The sequence below is a fragment of the mitochondrial genome of Oryza sativa (assembly GCF_034140825.1).
Source record: "Oryza sativa Japonica Group mitochondrion, complete genome".
In the NCBI taxonomy this organism is placed as follows: domain Eukaryota; kingdom Viridiplantae; phylum Streptophyta; class Magnoliopsida; order Poales; family Poaceae; genus Oryza; species Oryza sativa.
The window spans coordinates 317,501-335,891 of record NC_011033.1 but is presented as its reverse complement, the minus strand read 5'-3'; the positions used below and the strand labels follow the sequence as shown (position 1 = coordinate 335,891).

General features: G+C 43.9%; 4 protein-coding genes across 4 annotated transcripts in view, besides 60 other annotated features; 3 read left to right on the top strand and 1 right to left on the bottom strand.

The window, feature by feature from the left end:
• Positions 1-2,983: 2,983 nt before the first annotated feature.
• On the bottom strand, positions 2,984-5,295 carry ccmFc (cytochrome c biogenesis Fc). Its single transcript is given in 2 exon segments — positions 2,984-3,542; positions 4,547-5,295. Coding segments are annotated over 2 exon segments (1,308 nt in total).
• Position 2,986, bottom strand, in ccmFc: a sequence feature (C to U RNA editing).
• Position 3,042, bottom strand, in ccmFc: a sequence feature (C to U RNA editing).
• Position 3,067, bottom strand, in ccmFc: a sequence feature (C to U RNA editing).
• Position 3,141, bottom strand, in ccmFc: a sequence feature (C to U RNA editing).
• Position 3,162, bottom strand, in ccmFc: a sequence feature (C to U RNA editing).
• Position 3,209, bottom strand, in ccmFc: a sequence feature (C to U RNA editing).
• Position 3,286, bottom strand, in ccmFc: a sequence feature (C to U RNA editing).
• Position 3,332, bottom strand, in ccmFc: a sequence feature (C to U RNA editing).
• Position 3,392, bottom strand, in ccmFc: a sequence feature (C to U RNA editing).
• Position 3,432, bottom strand, in ccmFc: a sequence feature (C to U RNA editing).
• Position 4,715, bottom strand, in ccmFc: a sequence feature (C to U RNA editing).
• Position 4,753, bottom strand, in ccmFc: a sequence feature (C to U RNA editing).
• Position 4,824, bottom strand, in ccmFc: a sequence feature (C to U RNA editing).
• Position 4,899, bottom strand, in ccmFc: a sequence feature (C to U RNA editing).
• Position 4,971, bottom strand, in ccmFc: a sequence feature (C to U RNA editing).
• Position 4,990, bottom strand, in ccmFc: a sequence feature (C to U RNA editing).
• Position 4,995, bottom strand, in ccmFc: a sequence feature (C to U RNA editing).
• Position 5,104, bottom strand, in ccmFc: a sequence feature (C to U RNA editing).
• Position 5,136, bottom strand, in ccmFc: a sequence feature (C to U RNA editing).
• Position 5,150, bottom strand, in ccmFc: a sequence feature (C to U RNA editing).
• Position 5,173, bottom strand, in ccmFc: a sequence feature (C to U RNA editing).
• Position 5,174, bottom strand, in ccmFc: a sequence feature (C to U RNA editing).
• Position 5,177, bottom strand, in ccmFc: a sequence feature (C to U RNA editing).
• Position 5,193, bottom strand, in ccmFc: a sequence feature (C to U RNA editing).
• Position 5,244, bottom strand, in ccmFc: a sequence feature (C to U RNA editing).
• Position 5,246, bottom strand, in ccmFc: a sequence feature (C to U RNA editing).
• Position 5,258, bottom strand, in ccmFc: a sequence feature (C to U RNA editing).
• A 6,741-nt stretch (positions 5,296-12,036) lies between the features above and the next one.
• On the top strand, positions 12,037-13,821 carry ccmFn (cytochrome c biogenesis Fn). The gene is given in 1 exon segment: positions 12,037-13,821. A coding segment is annotated over 1 exon segment (1,785 nt).
• Position 12,074, top strand, in ccmFn: a sequence feature (C to U RNA editing).
• Position 12,134, top strand, in ccmFn: a sequence feature (C to U RNA editing).
• Position 12,157, top strand, in ccmFn: a sequence feature (C to U RNA editing).
• Position 12,173, top strand, in ccmFn: a sequence feature (C to U RNA editing).
• Position 12,178, top strand, in ccmFn: a sequence feature (C to U RNA editing).
• Position 12,284, top strand, in ccmFn: a sequence feature (C to U RNA editing).
• Position 12,408, top strand, in ccmFn: a sequence feature (C to U RNA editing).
• Position 12,505, top strand, in ccmFn: a sequence feature (C to U RNA editing).
• Position 12,586, top strand, in ccmFn: a sequence feature (C to U RNA editing).
• Position 12,734, top strand, in ccmFn: a sequence feature (C to U RNA editing).
• Position 12,743, top strand, in ccmFn: a sequence feature (C to U RNA editing).
• Position 12,781, top strand, in ccmFn: a sequence feature (C to U RNA editing).
• Position 12,803, top strand, in ccmFn: a sequence feature (C to U RNA editing).
• Position 12,815, top strand, in ccmFn: a sequence feature (C to U RNA editing).
• Position 12,830, top strand, in ccmFn: a sequence feature (C to U RNA editing).
• Position 12,979, top strand, in ccmFn: a sequence feature (C to U RNA editing).
• Position 12,983, top strand, in ccmFn: a sequence feature (C to U RNA editing).
• Position 13,294, top strand, in ccmFn: a sequence feature (C to U RNA editing).
• Position 13,322, top strand, in ccmFn: a sequence feature (C to U RNA editing).
• Position 13,339, top strand, in ccmFn: a sequence feature (C to U RNA editing).
• Position 13,354, top strand, in ccmFn: a sequence feature (C to U RNA editing).
• Position 13,372, top strand, in ccmFn: a sequence feature (C to U RNA editing).
• Position 13,405, top strand, in ccmFn: a sequence feature (C to U RNA editing).
• Position 13,423, top strand, in ccmFn: a sequence feature (C to U RNA editing).
• Position 13,466, top strand, in ccmFn: a sequence feature (C to U RNA editing).
• Position 13,486, top strand, in ccmFn: a sequence feature (C to U RNA editing).
• Position 13,490, top strand, in ccmFn: a sequence feature (C to U RNA editing).
• Position 13,502, top strand, in ccmFn: a sequence feature (C to U RNA editing).
• Position 13,537, top strand, in ccmFn: a sequence feature (C to U RNA editing).
• Position 13,550, top strand, in ccmFn: a sequence feature (C to U RNA editing).
• Position 13,585, top strand, in ccmFn: a sequence feature (C to U RNA editing).
• Positions 13,822-14,005: 184 nt separating the features above from the next.
• On the top strand, positions 14,006-14,524 carry rps1 (ribosomal protein S1). The gene is given in 1 exon segment: positions 14,006-14,524. A coding segment is annotated over 1 exon segment (519 nt).
• Position 14,241, top strand, in rps1: a sequence feature (C to U RNA editing).
• Position 14,382, top strand, in rps1: a sequence feature (C to U RNA editing).
• A 3,519-nt stretch (positions 14,525-18,043) lies between the features above and the next one.
• Positions 18,044-18,391, top strand: part of mat-r (maturase-related protein) — a gene marked incomplete at its 5' end in the record, with an annotated part of 2,037 nt that continues 1,689 nt past the window's right edge. The window contains one exon of the mRNA in view: positions 18,044-18,391. This exon is cut by the window's right edge and continues 1,689 nt beyond it. Within this exon, the coding sequence (YP_002000586.1) occupies positions 18,044-18,391 (348 nt within the window).

Below are 18,391 nucleotides of genomic sequence, written 5' to 3'. Positions count from 1 at the left end.
TCATTCCTTGAACATAGGCCTCTCTCTTGCGGCTAGCGAGATTGGCTCACGCGAAAAAGGCTACTAATCCTACAACGGTAACACTAATTACGGACGAAAAAATATTTCTTTGATCTAACATATATATAGCGGGGATTTCCACTCTTATGCGTATGGTTTTGAGAGGAAGGACCTATTGATTGAAGCACTTCTTTCAACACGTAGGAGAACATACCTACCTTTACGTGCGCTTTGATAAGTAGGTCGACAAAGTATTTAAATAAGACATCCACTGGTAAGGACAAACGAAAGGAGAGTGAAGTTGAGGCAAAAGCTCTTTATCTCAGCTTGAGAATGCTACTCTATTCCTGGAATTAGCCATCCCCTTCTTTGACTATTCGACCTGCTCCTCGAAGTAAGGAAGGGAATGAAGATGGCATTGAATGCCCTTTCCGCAAGAAGGATAGGAGTTGGCTTACCGCATCTACCTTCTCATCGCGGGATAAGGGCTGGGGCTAACTTAAGTACTAAAGCTGCGGGAGCGGCTGCCTTCGTTGATTCCCCACGAAGGAATCGGAATATCGCTACTTCCCCTTACTGTCCTAAGCGGGGGAGATGGATTAAAAACCTTGTGTGAAGGAAAGGCTGTCAAAGTCGTTGACCATTAATCCGGTTGAAGGACAAATAGACAGTGAATCAACAGAATCGAGTTGTTCTAAGGATAAGGATTCGGCAGTCGAGACATCTATATCTATGGAATTTGAAAAGAGAGAAAAGGCCGAGGACGAGCTCAAACCTTAGGGTTTGAAAAGAAGAAGTAAAGCTCTCGTTTACTTCAATCAAAAAAGGTAGGTCATAACACAGATTGAATTAGACCTTACTCAATCACTCATCGCTGGAAAAAGTAGAGCGATTTCCTCGCAAAAAAAGCACGAGCGAGATATTCATCCTTAACAGGGATCTCAATTGCGGGAAGAAGATTTTTTCTTCAGGATGGAGCGCATCAGATATTAACAGCCAACTGATAATTAGTGCAAACTGGAGTTTATCCCGCAATTCATCACTTAGTAGGTGGTCATTAACAATTTTACCACTTAGTATATCCGTTATCTTCACATTATGAACATTAAGACAATCTCTGAAAGATTCAAAATACGTATTACGATCATTAATAGCCATATTTTCTACTTCATCATTGAAACTTTTCACTATGTTTTTATGGTACCAGCTAGATTTACATATAGAGGGTAGGGTTCTACTACCTATAAGTATCTTCATCGACTTCCCCCGCATGGAGCAGCATAGATCTAAATTTAGGAGGATTATCCAGATCGTAGTACTCTAAAAGCTCTTTATAGCAATGACTCTCTAAACGTGATATAGATGTTCTATTAGATTTTATCCAGCGGTGAATACGTAGGAATTGCCAGAATATATCGCACTTAAATCCCATCTATGATTTTGAATAGAATTCGTAGGTTTCGACCTGGTGTTGTAACAACCATATCTAGATAGGTTCTTGGTGCTTTCTCGAGTACCCCTAGACTTTCCTCTTGCCACACCTCTTTTCGTGATAAAAACTCATAAGGGGTAAACTCTTTATCATTGTATAATGTATCAACTAACGGATGTCTTATTGGAGGTGATCGAAGTTCTTTTAACCTTTCCCATACTTTTGAACCTTCTAAATGAATGTCATTATGTTTTGATAATACACGGTTTTCAATAAGGCTTTGCCCGCAGCATGTTAAAAGATATGGAATCCTACGAGGAGATACCATTCCCGAGAACAGCAAACCATAAGCAAGGAAGGGAAAATATTGATATAAAATGAAAATGGCGTGTTGGTGTTAGTTTGGGTATCATTATAGGTTTCTGTTTTGCTATTGGCGTATATCCAACAGAATAACAACCCTAATAGGAACCCTAGTGCCCTTACTTTTTTCACTAAACAACTCCATCTTCAGGGGTCATAAGGATATTTATGAGCGCTAGCAACAGTCCATGCTTCTCCTCTTGAGACAGAGGTGTCAAGGGTACATTTATAATAGAAGTAAATAGCTATGTACAATATCAAAATGCAAATACAGCATTCAACTGTTGTAATTAGGTGTGGGTGATGCAATAAGAGTGGGTAGCTGAAGATGGTGATACTCGTTGTGATGCTACGGCTGCTGGCATCTAGTGTAGTTGAGGGCTCTTAACTACAGCGCGGGTACAACACCCACTTTAAACTACTTCCTTGTAGATGAGTGAGAAGACTCATCGAGTTACGAAAAAATCCTTGCGATGGAGCAGTGCTGATGGGTCCACTATGGAGGAACTTCGTTGTGGGGTGGAACGGGTCTTCTTAAGAAGAGTTGCTTTGATGAGACAAGAGTGTACCCATGATGCTAAGGCTGGGGGAGCCCTGTGAAGGCAAGCCATGTGTTTGTAGGGGTTATGAGGAGTGAATGGAAATGAATCATCTTGAACAATACCAGTCTGTAGCACACCCAGCTAAGAGTTGGACCAATACGTTGGAATAGATAGCTCAGTTGCTTACTTTAAAGCTTTAGATAGCTCTGTTTGTTACAAGCAAAGAAGAAAAGATATAGCTTTTGTTTAACACCTGCTACGAAAGGTACGCAGACGACATGGTCTTTGGGGATTCCCTAACTGGGACCCGAGATATATATTGCTGAGAGGTTTGCAACTTAGGATTTCAGTACTGTGTTGCTTGGTCCAGTCCGTCCGGGGTCATGTCCTTCCCATTCGAACTTCTTTCCACTAATCTAATGGTTTCATTCTCCCGGTTATGATACTAGCAAGAGTCCTATTCTTCTCCTCTCGATCCTACCTTGGGTTATGTTTAACAGGGATGGTCAGTGAACTTCTATTGGTTTCAAAGGAGGATAGAGATCCATTGGGGAAGGCTCGAAAGGTTATTCGATATCAAGGTTGACCCTCGACGCGCCGCAGCCACTATTTTTACTCCTTTTATGCAATTATGAACGAAACTTTCTCGATTCCAATGCAACTTATCCTTTTGGAGTTGACGTAACAAACTACGCGAGCCCCCCGATGAAGCCAACAGAAATCCTATCCGAATACTAAAAAGAAAAGGCAATTTCATTATGGTGGTATACCAGCCGCCAGTTCTGGAACTTCCAGTTCCAATCGAAGCATATAGATCCGTAAATGGATTTGTATGTATAGCCACTTCAGTCGTGCTCCTCGTTTCTCGAATGGAAAAAAAGTATCTTCTTTCTGGGAACATGCTAAACCTGAAATTCTTATGTTCGTGATTCTTCATCCACCGATGCAGAAAATCTTCCAGTTTTCCATTCTCATATGAGGCAGGAAAGTTTATGGGCAACAGGTCGGCACGAAGTGATTCATCATGTTCAAACATGAACCTTTCGCTCGTTGGGGACGGTTTATAAATCATCAAATTCCCACAAATGGAATGAGAAGTGGGTCCATGTAAATGATCGAGACCTCGCAAACAACAACGTTCCTTCCCCATATGGAGTTCGGAACCCAAAGGCAATCGTTGAGTGAACTGTATCTTATTCGTATTAGTTGACCTAAGCCGCACCATTATTGCAGGGGTGGGGCTCGGCCTCCGAACCGTACGTGGGACGAGTTTCTGCCTCATACAGCTCGGGCCGAAGACCGGGGAAGCTGAGGAGAGATGGGGAAACCCAACTGCTGCCGGTCGGGACGGACAGGAAAGGGGCGGGGATAAGCTTGTGAAGAAGCAAGCTTATTGCCCCAAAAAACAAACCGACCCAGCAAGAAAACGTATGCGCTTTAGCAACAAAGCGCTCATCCCTTGCTTGTTGCTTCGCGTTCTTTCTATTCCATCCCAGTCCATTCCGGGATAGGCGGCTAATATAATATGTGCGGTAGTCGTCGTCTGACCAATCGGCTCGGACACCAGACCGCTTGTGCCCGCCCATTCTGTCTCGCCCTAAATGGAATGGCTCTCTTATCTTAGTTACGCTGTGCCCCGACCCGAGTCCCCACGTCCGCTTTTATCCGCCCGCAACCCGGCCAACACAACATTAGGGCCGTCCCCCCCATTCTATGCTGACCCGGGCCGGGGCTCGCTTTTTGGGAAGCCCGTTCCCACCGCGCTCACGGCCCGGCTGGCCTGCCAGCGGTAGTGGGAATTCTCCCGTTCCCTGGTCAAAAAAGGGTTGGTTGGATGCGGGATCTACTCCACGAGGAGCGGTACGGACGTAGATGATATCATCACGACCTCTCTTTGCGTACCGCTAGGGATGCTTAACGCCACTTCGCCAACTGGCATTACCTGCGCTTTCGTGTCTCTCAGTGTGGTCAGCACTGGGTGTTTCCGAGCAGCGAGGCTTACACCCATTCGCATTAATTCATCCAAAGTTCCTTACCCTTATGCACGAATTTTGGAATAAGCCATCTTCCTATCAAGGTTAAGGAGTCAACTGAGCATCTCAGCGGCGGGATTGAATACCCGGATCGAATCAGAGTTCACGCCGCCCGCCCTAAACAAATAGAATAGGAGGCGTGGGCCACAGGTCGCACATAAGCCATCGGGTCGCACGACAGAAGAACACCCAACATAAAGATGCACACTCCTCCATGTGAAATAGAAAGATTCATCTTCACTTTTTTGTAGTAGTCGTGACCAACAGCCATCAGCAGTCGGCTCGTTGGTAAGGCGAGAGCTTCAAGCCCGATTTCAGGTGGCCCCAAACAAGCACCACTCGACGAGGGGGGAGCGGGGAAAGCTACAGGCCCAAAACCTTCGACCCTTCTTTCTATATGGGGGTGCCCGGGGCACCTCATCTTGTCATTTTGTTGCTCATTCCCCTTAGGCCGAAGTGTTTGGCCTTTACTTCGGAGCGCCCGCTCACGCTTCGCTGACCTATCGCGTGGTAAAGAGAAGAGAGTACGAAAGAATTGTAAACAGAGCAGACCGCAGAAAGATTCTAAATATGACAAGTCCCCCATGGATTCGATAATAAGGAAATGAAGAACGGGAACGAAACGAAATAAAGCATTTCTAGCGGATGAGCTTCTCCCTATTTTGTCTGGTAATAGAATAGGGCGGCTTGCTTTGACCAACACTCCACTTTTTGCTCTGTCCATGGAGCGTATGAATTTCCTTGAATGTAGATAGACCAAAAAAGGGAATAAAGAGATAGGAATAGGAATTATAGTACCATTGGAAGAAGAGGCACCAGTGGGAACATCTCTACTGACGAACCATTTCAATAGTACGGGTGCTGCCGTGCCACGGGGCACGACCATGGAAGTAATGAAAAAGAAGAAGTTCTGTAGTTGGACCATCTGCTCTATCCGTTCGATTTGAGCTTCTCCAGAGAAGATGAGACGCTAAAAATGAAAGTGTTCGCAACGCATACCGAAAAAGGGTACCTATGTTGCCGACCATTAATGACTAGTTCGAAGACCAGGAGCAGGGGCACGTGCCAAGAAAGATTTGTTACTTTCCCTATGGTTTTCGAACGTTTTCAATAAAACCTTCTCGTAGAAGTATTTTCACAAAGTTTTCGGTAATATAATATTAGTAGATGCTATTCGAACCCTTCCTTTTATTAAGATTATAATTCTTATTCTTATTATTATATAATTATTATTTTATTTTCATGTATATGCGTCAGACATAATCTACTAATTGATCTATATTCTGATACCCTACTATATCATAGTCTCTACTACTAGTATTTATAATACCTCAGGAGCTCATGAGACTCTTTTTGTGAAATTCATAAGTCTCAATTCCCCAAAAACTCGAGTTCCTTTTGGATTTCCTTCTTGATTAATGACAACCGTCATCATATCGTATTATCATACCGTTGTCACGTTTGAGTTCTTTACATGTACGTACAATTACAGCTCGTCTTACTTCTGTCTGATCTTTCTAGAGGCATTTTGGGCACTGCTTCTTTGATTACAGCAACAATAACGTCACCAATATGAGCATATCAGTGATTACCAGCTCCTAAGATTCGAATACATATCAATTCGATAGCCCCGCTCCGTTGTTATCCGCTACATTCAAAAGGGTCTGAGTGAGATGGATCTTGGAAGTCTGGTTTTTGATTGGATAGTGATCTCGGGCACGAGTGGTTGATCTTCGCGGGCCGTGAATGGCCATGGAAAGGAGTATTGATGTCAATATGTTCGATCGAGAAGATTGGACGATGAAAGACGGATCCTTTGTGGTTTGAATAATAGGCTGTGGTCTCGATATTGGGCTATGGGCTGATTGCTTTCTGTATGAGCCTCTTGTGATTGGGCTCTCGTGGGCGGATTACCCGATGTGTACTCATCTTCCAACAAAGAGGAGAGGACAGGGCTACTGCTGGTCCACGCATGAGAGCTCCTCTGTGTCTTTCCGGAAATTACTTCGACTCGCAAAGGTGAAACCAGAGGAGATTCAGAGGCCCAGTTGAGAACAGCAAGCGTACAATCAATCGGTGTATGGAAGTTCGGTGAAGCTATATGAAAACAGAAGATTGAGGGGCACAATCAGGTTCTGGCTGAGACCCGCTATTGGAAGGAAGAAGGAAGTCTACGAAGCGTCAATTCTAAGTAAGTTCGGGTCCAATTTGGTTATCCCATTTTTCTAGCAACCGCTTTGAAATTATCACTCTTGTGCTTCGAGCTCTTTCCAAAAACAAAACCGCCCATTGCCGATACAGCTACCCGGCTACACTGAAAGAGGGAAGCGAATAGCCTGAAGATTCTTTCCTTTGTTGTCTCACTATCAGAGCTTGCGAGAGAAACAAAAAATACTCTCTTCGGCGACTTAGACTTACTCATTTTGGCGATGTCTGGCACCCGCGCTGGAAGGGATGAATTGTCTGAATGTCGTTCACTCTGTGAGATAATGGATCTAACGTTAGGGCTTTGTTACTCCATCTCTCTTGCCGGCAACGCCGAACTACTTGAACCCGAGTAATTAGCTTCCTTAAGCCATGTCCATACTTTAAGAGCTAAATCGGATGGTAACTAGATTCATTCCGTAGCATGGGATTCTGTAAGAGCATCTCTAAATAATAGCTAGGCATCAGTTTGAGTTCGAGATTGAAAAGTCCTCTCAAGTTGACTATTTATGGAAAAATGGGTCCTGTCAAACTGTTGTGACTGGCATCAAAATACGAAAGGCTTGTTAGATTACCAATACTATGTTAGCATTATCAAGACTGCAATCTATCACAATTTTTAGATGCTCTATAATTATAGATACCAAGAAAACATGATTATCTGTAAATTGAGGACTTGGTCCAGAAGTGAGAAAATAGGTGTGAAATTCCAGGCTAGGGTTAGCAAGGAATTGTTTGGGCTGATTGAGGATATAGAGCTGATGGAGCTACCTTTGCAAGGGCGCAAATTCACTTGGAACAATGCTGTGTCAGCTGCTAAGTTAGACAGATTCCTTTTTACAATAGACTGGGGATTAAATGTTGTATACCCATGCTGTGGTGACTGCCCTTCCTAGATATGGTTCAGACCATGTTCCTTTGTTGCTGGAGTGTGAGACTGAACTGTTCAAAGGGTTTTCAAGTTTGAAAGATCATGGTTTCAACAAGATTATTCAGAGGATGGAGTTTTAGTGGCATGCACAGTTGTTAAAAGGAGAATTGGGGAAGCCTTTGGAGTACATTTACAACAGATGATAAAGTGTTTTAGGGGGTGGAGTGCAAATGTGAATGGAGAGATTAGGAGAACAAAGGAAGAATTGTTGACCAGTCTGGATAAGTTGGAGCTTTTGCAGGAAAGAGAGGGAATTGGAGCAAGAGGAGTGGGAGTGCGTTGATTACTGATTTCACTGGGGTTCCCCTACCGTCCAGAAAGAGTTGTCGCCAGGTCCTCGAAAAAAGAATCCGCCATAAAAGAGATGGAGATTGACCAGATTCCACCATTCTTTTATTTGTAGGAAAACTCTGGAACATCTATAGAAGCGAACCTTGGCATGTATATTATCTTTGACCTTAGCGGCCTTCTTCATAGGAAAGAGCATTTCTCCACCAGCATTGCATTGGCTTCATTCTTACCTATGATATTACCAATAGCTGATTCGATAGCAAGAGGAAAGAGAACAGCATATTCTTTTTAAGAGCCCAAAGGGACCGGAACAGTCTAGTCTCTAGCTGCCTAAGAGCAACCCCTATTTGCCCAATCCAAAGTAAACCTATTGCCCAAGACCATCCCTCAATCCCTACTGTCCTAATTCTGCTTTAGGACAAAGGAAAGGGGAAGACTTCCTCTAATAAAGGAGGAAAGGAGAGATTTTCATTAAACCAAAAGCCAACCAAAGAACCGGAACCGATACAGTCGACTGGTCCATAGAATAGAGATAAAAGCATTACCACAGGCTCATTCATCGAAAATCATAGAGACTATTAAATAAAGGATAGAGCAATTCCTTTTTTTCAAATAGGAAAGTGGAGGGTTCAAAAACGTTGGTTTCTTGTAGCAAACTTTTATGTGCTTGTACCTGTCAATGTATTGGTAACCCGTGTCCATGAGGGCACTTAACAAACTAAGTTTGAATAGATTACTAAGAAATAACCGTAGAAGAAAAAGAAAGGAGGTTGCTACAATTGTGGCAAACCTGGGGCACCCATGCCGTTCATTTACCAACGAACTCTATTTTGCATATTTCATTCTCACATTGCGAAATCCCTCCCGATCTTTCGATCAGTGGAATCGAGTGGAGCAAGGCTACCTCACTCCCATTAGGAAAACCTATGGCACTAAAAAGTCCGAAGAGTGAGAGCGAATGGAAGACTTTGAATGAGCTGAGAGAGTTGTGTAGCCGCCGGGGGTACTATTTGGGGACAACTTGCATGAAGAAGAAAGATGATATGGTGACAGCAGTGCTAGAAGTACAACTGCCAGAATTGCGTGTCACAAGAAGTGCAATTGACAAGAACACAAAAGAGGCGAAAGGAAAGCTCTGCTTCCCTTGTTATGCCAGAAGCAAAACCAGTGAATACCTGGTTCGGTACTCCTACTTCCAGAAAAGGGAAATCAAAAAGATAGTGGATGAATTGTTGCAGCAGGGCTTCGCTCCTCAACTAGCCCCTATGCATCGCCTATCCTCTTGGTCAAGAAGAAGGACGGGAGCTGGAGGCTCTGTGTCTACTATAGAGCTCTCAATACACAAACTGCGAAGAACCGGTATCCCATTCCACTGATAGATGATCTCCTTGACCAATTGCGTGGTGCCACCATTATCTCTAAAATGGACCTCGGGATACCACCGGATCAGGATGGATGAGAAGGATGTGTATAAGACTGCATTCCAGACCCACCAAGGCCATTTCGAATACAAGGTCATGCCATTTGGTCTGACCAACGCACCGGCCACGTTCAACAATTTGATGAACATGGTATTCAAACCACTGCGGAGAAGGTTTGTACTCGTATTCTTCGACGATATCCTGGTGTACAGTGAAGGGTTAGAATCACATGGTGACCACCTCAGGCTAATGCTCCCCCTTCTACTTTATTTGAGTTAGGCAGAGATTGACATCTGTGGTTTACCATTTCAACCAGAGATTGACATCTCCATCGTAACCTTGGCAGTACGAAAGAAAGGTAGTCCATGATGGGTTTGAATACCTATTCTTTTGAGAAAGACAGAGTTAAGGTGATCCTTGGTCCGTTGAAAATCGGAGACACATCCAAATCGGTTCTTGCGGAGAATAGCCTTTTCCTTAAAAAGACCTAACTTCACGAAGCCTTAGAATAGTTTCAGGTAGTCTTTGCCTTATTGGTAAAAGAGACCGCCCCTCAAAACGGAGACCTCGAAGTCCCCGCAGAGCTGAAACCTCTCCTTGAAGAGTTCCGAGACATCGTTCCAGCTGATTCAAATACCTAACTAAGCGACCTGAATGGAAGGCTAACCAATGAATGAACTGTTCTCCCCAGCTGTTACGAACTATCAGATGGTCAAGAATTGACAGGAATGAAGGGAATTGATTTCAGGGATCAGATAAAGAGGGAATTTATGAAATAAGAGTTACGAGAACAACTAGTCGAACAGAAGCATGAGTTAAGTGGTGTTGCTAACTTCCTTACTCATTGTAGCTGCTTTGATGGGGGACATGGAAGGATTGAAATAACAAGAGGTAATGTGAATCAGCTAAGGTTGCCTTTTTCAAGCAAGTAAACTAGTGGCTTCGCCTACCTTATTGTGTTGTAGACATCTTGAACAGTAAGTAAGGATCAACTTAGGCTTAAGCTAGAGCTGCTCCTTCTATCACATCGGATTCTAGTAAAGAGATGGCCCTTCTCGTCTGATCTGCATCAACAGGAATGCGGGAAAAGCTTCTTCTGGCCCCAGAGTCCCTAGCAGCCTTAAGCCCGTAAGCTACTTCCTTTAGTTGAACTGGTTGCTTTATAGGTCAATTGAATCTTAGCCAGTTTCTTCTTACTCCTTTTGTTCTCATTCCCGGCCAACCGTGCCATGAAGAGTCGAGCAAGAGCAATCGCAGCTTTATCTCTGCCTTTGCTGCTCTCATTCCTGCCTTATAAAAGCTTCAATCTACAAAAGTAGAACTACTGATGACAGGTCTGGCCTACAACTGACTTGCTTTCAGACTTACTGGCTGAAGAGCAAAGAGATATCTATTTTACAGTAAATTCCTCTTAGAATAGCCTACCGCTCTTTATAGGTTTAGTAAGGCTACCTTGAGCCCAACGAGTGTAATACTTGGAGCGAGTAATAGAGAGGACGGAAGATATAGACTCTGTCTTTCCTTTCTGGCTTGACCATGAGGCCATAACTATTATAATCTTACAGGAAGCAACCGCTGTACCCCGCCGATATCAGAAATCAAGTACAAATGAGCCCTCTTATTAAGGAAATAAAATGATAGCCTTCCGAGCCATTCTCATTTCAAAAGCAAAAGATCACCATCGCGGAGACATCCTTACACACTATGCGGTTGGTTTAAGTGCATCTCTCTCCATAGAGGACGGACAACCATAATCAATTTCTCTCTTTTTCAGCATGGCCCTGGAAAGTTTTTTAATATGATTTGACAGACGTTCCTAGGGCTTCCAAATACATTAGCCAATATGAGACGTAAACATGTCAGTCAGCCAGGTCTAAAATCCACTTTTCAGTCATATTGCTTTCTTTTTGAGTAAAAAATAATTTGCAATTATGGAATCCTATCTTAAAGGCCAGCCCTATATTTTTTTAAATAAAATTGAATAGAAATTTCATGAGATGGGAATTTGTATCAAAGAGAGAAAGAAATGGCTTCTCTGCTTGAGAATTTTTGGCTATGAGGCTCTTTGAAGATCCAGGTAGACAAAGGATTCCTCATGGGGGCAAGGGGAAAAGGGATGTTTGCTTTGGTACCTGTCAATCATTTTGAATCCCGCTTTCATTGACCTTGAAGTCTGAGAGAAGGCTTTTTCTTTCTATTAAAAGATAAAAAATCTGAGGGGTGATCAGTCCTCTTTCAATCCTTCTTATGAGTAGCCGCCGCGGGGGGTCCTCAGTCTGAATCCTCCACTAGCATTAGACCAACAGTCAGTCTAGCTCTCGCTCTTATCCAATTTCCTTATCCTTTTAGGGCAAGGTCGGAGTAGTAGGCAAATACAATTTCTTTTGTTGCATGCGGACCCGCTTGTGAGACTGAAGAAATTGAAGCTAAATGACAATCTGAACCTACTTGCTTACAGGATCTTTAAGAAACTGTGGACTTTTGCACCTTTCTGTCTAGCTTGAGTTATCTTTTAGTTCTCTCCCCTCGGCAAAGTGGATAGGAAAGAGTCTTGCTTCCATTCCACTAGCCAAGAATAAGGAGAGTGACTTTCTCTTTTGAACCTCTTAAGCTGACTTGAAAAAAAAACAGTGGTACACCCCTCTGAGATATAGGGACCGCCATGCTCGTCCACTTTCTTGATAAACGACTCGATGCATTTTCTCTTCCTTGCCGCTGAGACATATCAAAAAGATCTATTACTAAAAGGAGATTGGGATCATCCTGTGGTTACCGGATGATGGGAATAACTAAGCAGAAATTTTGAAATGAGCACGAAATGTCTATAAATGAATTTTCTCATTATTTGTTATTTCCGGGTCTTTTCGTTGCATTCACTTACAACAAGAAACAACCACCAGCGTTTGGTGCAGCACCTGCATTTTGGTGCATTCTTCTTCCTTTCCTTGGTCTTTCGTTCCGTCATATTCCAAATAACTTATCTAATTACAACGTATTAACCGGTAATGCATCTTTTTTTTATCAAATCTCAGGGGCATGGTCTAATCATGAGGGTAGTATTTTATCATGGTGTTGGATCCCAAGTTTTTATGGATTCCTTTTTTGTTACCGGGGTCGACCCCAAAGCCATAATGTCTCAAAACGAAGAGGCTATAGAGAAACTTTTATTTTTTCCTTTGTCTCGAACTTCGTGAAGAACTCCATTCTATCTCTCCAACAAAAAAGTGGGGCTGCGCCCCAGTTGTACACCCCCTTCGTTCGGAGAACCTTTGTTGATTCTGAACTTCGTTCGCAAAGTAAGCGTCCTTTTAACGGGCCAGCCCTTTTTAATGCGCCGCTTGACCCTGTTTTGAAAATGAGCTTTGCTCTTCTGGGCGCTGGGCGCTCCCGTGGTTCGCGAGAAGGAAAAAGGACTAATCTTTTGTTACATCTGGCACGAGATGAAAAAGAGAGAGCTTCGTCTATCGATGAACAGCAGATTGACGGAGCTCTTGCCATTGCTTTGTTTTTCTCTTCTTTCCTATCAGCGAGTTCCGATCCTTTTGTTCGAAATTTCTTCGTTCGTACCGAACCGCTTGCAGAATCAAATCCTGTTCCACAAGATCCTATATCAGCTATACATCCTCCTTGCATTTATGCCGGAGACGTCGCCAGTGCTATGGGCTTTGGGTTATGTAGATCAAAAATGATGAATGGGATTGTGGCACTCCACTCGCCGCCAATGCGGAAGGATGCCGCCGAAAAGAATGGAACGCTGCTTCGCTCTGCTGGATGCGTCGGATCCCATATAAGAAGCTCGCTCTTTACCCGATCATTCAAACATTTTGTGGGCGGCGCGCCTGCTCTATTGTTGCGTAGCAATAGAAGCCTGCTCATGCTGCTTCGGCGGCGCTTTTTCGCCTTCTCTTCGCTCTGGACAGGAGCGCTAATGGACACGGGGAGGGAGCAGGCGAAGCGTGTCGTTCGTAATGGAAAGAAAGACACCACTACTTCGCCTCTTTGTTGGACCGCCGGCGCGAACACAGTGGTCTCTGACCAGGACCAGGAACCAATTCGAATTTGGATCTTGACATGTCGGTTGTTTTTAACCGTAGGCATCTCGCCAGGAAGTTGGTGGGCTCATCATGAATTAGGTCGGGGTGGCTGGTGGTTTCGGGATCCCGTAGAAAATGCGTCTTTTATGCCTCGGGTATTAGCCACAGCTCGTATTCATTCAGTAATTCTACCCCTTCTTCATTCTTGGACCTCGCTCCTGAATATTTTGACTCTTCCATGCTGTGTCTCAGGAACCTTTTCAATACGGTCCGGATTGCTAGCTCCCGTTCATAGTTCTGCTACAGACGATACACGAGGAAGATTTTTATGGCGGTTCTTCCTTCTAATTACAGGCATATCTATGACTCTTTTTTACCAGATGAAGCAGGAGGCATCGGTCCGTAGAACCTATAAAAAAGAGATGGTTGTGGCGCGAAGTACTCTTGTGCACCTACGTCACTCGGCTCGCGCGCAACCCCGCCCCGTTATGTTATGGAAGAATTTAGCTTATTGCTGGGCTGGTTATTCAGAGCCAGCAACTGGCTGCCGGATTTCGTCCCGTCCGTAGCGCTTCGGAAGTCACTCTGGCGTGGCGCTGCTGGATACTTCTGATCAATAGGAATAGGGGGAAAAAAAAGCTTATGATGAGCATCTATTGGAGTCGATCATTTCCAAGATCTAATTCTAGTTTCTTATTATGTAGTGGAAACGCCTCACAATCTTCAGTTTTACGCTTACGCTTAAGGGAAGAAATGTTCTTGGTGGATGCAGGCCTTGGTACCCCCAAAATTTGTATGCAAGATGAGCTTACAGGACTGCCAATCAAGCGAGCCACCAGGTTTGAGAATAAGGTGGGATCCAAGAATGTAGTGGCTGGTGAATCACTGATCAAAAAGCGGATTGAAGAGAGATTCTTCATCGATCTAGTGGCCGGTGAATCACTGATCAAAGAGCGAGCAGCCGCCAGGTTTAATGATTTTGTGGGATCCCTGGATGTAGCGGCTGGCGAACCGCTTCTTCTTCCACAAAGATTCAGACAAAACCGAGCTTGGATAGAACTGAAGAAGATTTGGCAAACGAAGAAAAAGGTCAAAGGGTTTCGTATTAAAAAAATCAAAGGAGGTTATTCAGTAGCCATCGCAGGTTTCATTACTTTTCTTCCATTCGCTAAAAAAAAAAAAAGGATAGCGAATGATCGATTCACCATTGATAGCTTTAACCCTAAAAGGAGGGATATTGTGATAATAGCGGCAGATCAAACAAGAACTTGATGAAAAAAATAATAAATTATTAAAAATCCGAAGCCCACCTTAATCCATTTTGTTGAGGATCTTGCACTTATTCCGGCCCTATATTTACATAGCCAAGAAAGGCTCTGGCGATCATGTGTGACTGCGGAGCGCCTATCGCCCTGGCACGGCACTCTAAAATGTATGTTGGGTTGGGCCAGCAAGAAGACTTCGACTAGGGAGACGAAGAATGGAATTGAAGAAGGCAGCATAGTCTAAGATAACAGAATGGAACACCAACCAACAAGTAAGTGGTGGATTTGGATGGAGTCTCGCAGAAGAAGAGTACGCGCGCTAGCGCGCCCCAAGACGTCAGTCCTTTTTCTGCTTGTTGGCCAAGGTCAGTTTACTGAATCCCTTCCAAACACCAACCCAATCCCCATTCCTTGATGGGAAATGAGCAAGACCATATGTTTATATAAAATATAGCCCCTATATAAACCCAGCCCTTACTACCCGAACTTCTTACCTGAAAATAGGACTAACTGCCCGAACCCGCTTGCTTATCTTCTACGATCTAATTAAGTTAAGCAGTGGTTATTTTTTTTTTAGTGACTAGAACTTCTATCAACTACTATTCTAGCACCCAGCTGTGCCATGTGTTTATTCTATTCTTCAGGTATTCCTTTGAATAACTCATCTTTTCAGGTAAGACAATTTTAAGATCTTCTTAGTCAGCCTATCTGTATTCTTATCCTCTAGTGCGGATCCAATCAGATTTTATGAAGCCAAGGCCTGACATCCATTGTGGGGATCATCTTTTATCGGGAGACATGGCCTGGTGGTTTCTGATCGAGATTCCTAATCAATAGGGCGAAGAGTTCTTCGCATGATCTGGTCCTACCTTTTGTCTACGCTATTTTTTTTCCCTTCTCAGCTGCTGTCCTTACTCCGGATAAATTGGAACACATTGATTCCGTTCGTTCCTGCCCTTCGCTTCAGGCCATAGTGCTTCTGAATTATTTCTATACCCCTTTGATGATGCAGCCTCTGACTTTCGTGGGTAAACTCCTACTTGATTAGTCAAAACTTCTCTGTCTCAACTCGTGGACCTATCTATCTTCTTCTTTATAAGAGATAGGGGTTTGCTATTCTCACGGATTGCTCATATTTATTTACCCCATTTTAAAGTTTTTGCCTTGTTTCAGCCCTTCCTTCATCTGAACCTTCCAGTACAATCTATCTTTATGGGGAGGACCCTTCATCTGACCTCCGAGCTACCCTGTCAATTGTAAAAAGTAGTTGAGTCGTGTCTCGCAGGAGCAAAAAGAGTGAAATGAGGACGTAAGCCCCCTAGGTCTTCCTCTTCCTTCTAAACTAATTGCTTTCGCTTGACTCTTCCAGTAAAAAAGTATACTGAGTGGTTGAAGGAAAGCGAAAAGGAATGGCTTTTTCATGTACCAGATCCGGTGAGCCAGACATCAAGCAAAAATGGACATACAGTCAAAGAGTAAGGAGCAGTTATTTGCAATGACGGGTGGATTGGTCAGAGCTGCAAGGAGAGACTCGGTTATGGTGCGATAAAGAGCTTGCTTCAATGCTCGGATTCAGGTAGAAAGTAAGAGCAGTAGCATATTCATAGGAGAGCTTTGTACTTGAAATTAGTAGTCCCGGTAGTTGGAAAAAAGCTCTGAATACAGATTCAAAGCATCAAGATAGGTAGTCCGATCATTAGTTGGCCAGTCATAGCAATTTAAGTATAAAGCTAGCTTCGGGATCAGATCATTCAACTAAAGCTGTCAGGCCGGGTAGGCTTATCGGAACATTGGGGGTTCCTTATGTTGTGACTGAGCAGATATGTCTATTGTGCCCGGCAAAAACGGATTTGGAAGGCCAAAGGCTTTCTCATTCGGAAAAAAACAATTTCAAGTATATTTCCCTTCTCCATTCTCTGCTCGGATGATTGCCGCTTGTGTGAATTTCATTGCTGTGGGTTCGAATAAGATTGTTTTAGGATTCTATTTAGTTTAATTTATTGACTCCACGGTGCTGGTTATCGAGTTTATGGCGCCGCCGACCAGCCAAAAAGTAAAAGATGGCGTCGGCATTTACTTATTATGCTCTCTTCTAATAGTGGTCCCTTGGTATTCAGGTTGTAAAATCCTGATAGGAAAGTCGACTGTTATACCTTGTTTTTGTAATGGCCTATCTTCTTTAAAAAGCCGAAAGATAAGGATTTCTAAAAACTTTTGCGTTCCTTTTTATTTTTTAGGATGCTGGTCTCATGTTTGATCTGGTAGCGAGAATGAATCTTGCTCTGGCGATCATGGTGGGATTGGTACACCTCTATATGCTGTAAAATGAAGGTACTCTTTTTTTCATGCTACGACCGCCGATTGTTCCTGTGACCACACGCCGTACCAACAGAAAACTATCAACCTATCGGTATGGTTTGTTGTTCACGTGTTATGATCTCGCTCATCAGATTGTTCCCCCCTCCCCTGGTCAATGGCGGTGAGTTGATTGACCAAGGCCTTCCCTTACGACGATGGAATTTCTTCCATCGGCAAGAGTACCTTTGTTTGTCTCCTTCAACTTTAATGAAAAGCCTAGTCTCTCGATACTAACTAATTAGTTAGGAGAGGTGCTTACTTTTTTAGTTAAGGATTCATACCCCATCCCATTCCTTTTTCTTTGAAAAGAAAACCTTACCATTTTTGGGCCGCTGTTACCATTTCCATTTCCGGAACCTAAACCTAACTAATACTTAGTTGTTTCCATTTCCTCATCTGGTGATAGATCCTCATCTTCTTATGGCTCAAATCCCTTTTTCATATCCAGGGCAGGCTTTAGGTACGCTTTAGTTTTAAATCATTAAAGATATGCTCGACCTCGTTTATGTCCATGGTACCATCGTACGTACCTTCTACTATCAACCAGATGAGATAGGGCTTTGAAAGGTCAGAGTCAGTCTCCTTTTTCTTTTAGGTCGTTTAGCAGTTCCCCAACCTGCTTTCTCCCCGAGAAAGCCTTCCTGAGATTAAAAGAAAAAGGTTTGAAGGTTCTGGGATCAGTGATAGTTCGGAACCAGCAAAGGGAGGCTGAAAAGCCGTAGTGCTAACGCACGCCCTGTAGTTTTGAAGCAGGCTTCGACAGCAGCGAGCTCCGCGTCGAAAAGCGAAGCGAGCCGCGCTAGCGCGCTACTCTTCCTTTATGAGCGAGACTCTATCCAGATCTACTGATCTAAGAACTCCGCGAGCGAACTGAGCGAGCCATGAGGCGCCTATCGGCAAGGCTTGGAAAAGCCTTAAGTTTAGGCTCCCTTCCTTCACTGAACTGATTCACCCGTGTCCAAACCTGCTGAGCTAGCTAATTTTTCCTTTACGAGATCTCGGCTCTTCGGAATGATTGGAGAGAGCCCCACCTCCTCTTGGTTGGTGCCGGGCCCGAGAGTGATGGGACTACTTCCTGAAAGAGCCTTTCGTTCGGGCCGGCAGGAGGGGCCCTGATCTATCAATTGAGGGAGCAAAAAACAGGCTTTGCTCCCCTTTTTTTAAATGAAGAAAGAAAGAAGGGTCGAAGTTTAGACCGCTCACAGTAGTTCCACCCATAGAAAAGATCATGAAAGAGGCGATCAGAATGGTACCCGAATCCATTTACGATCCCGAGTTTCCAGACACATCGCACTTCCGCTCGGGTCGAGGCTGCCACTCGGCCCTCAGACGGATCAAAGAAGAGTGGGGAACCTCTCGCTGGTTTTTGGAATTCGACATCAGGAAGTGTTTTCACACCATCGACCGACATCGATTCATCTCAATCTTGAAGGAAGAGATCGACGATTCCAAGTTCTTTTACCCCACTCAGAAACAGTTTTCCGCCGGACGACTCGTAGGAGGTGAGAAGGGCCCT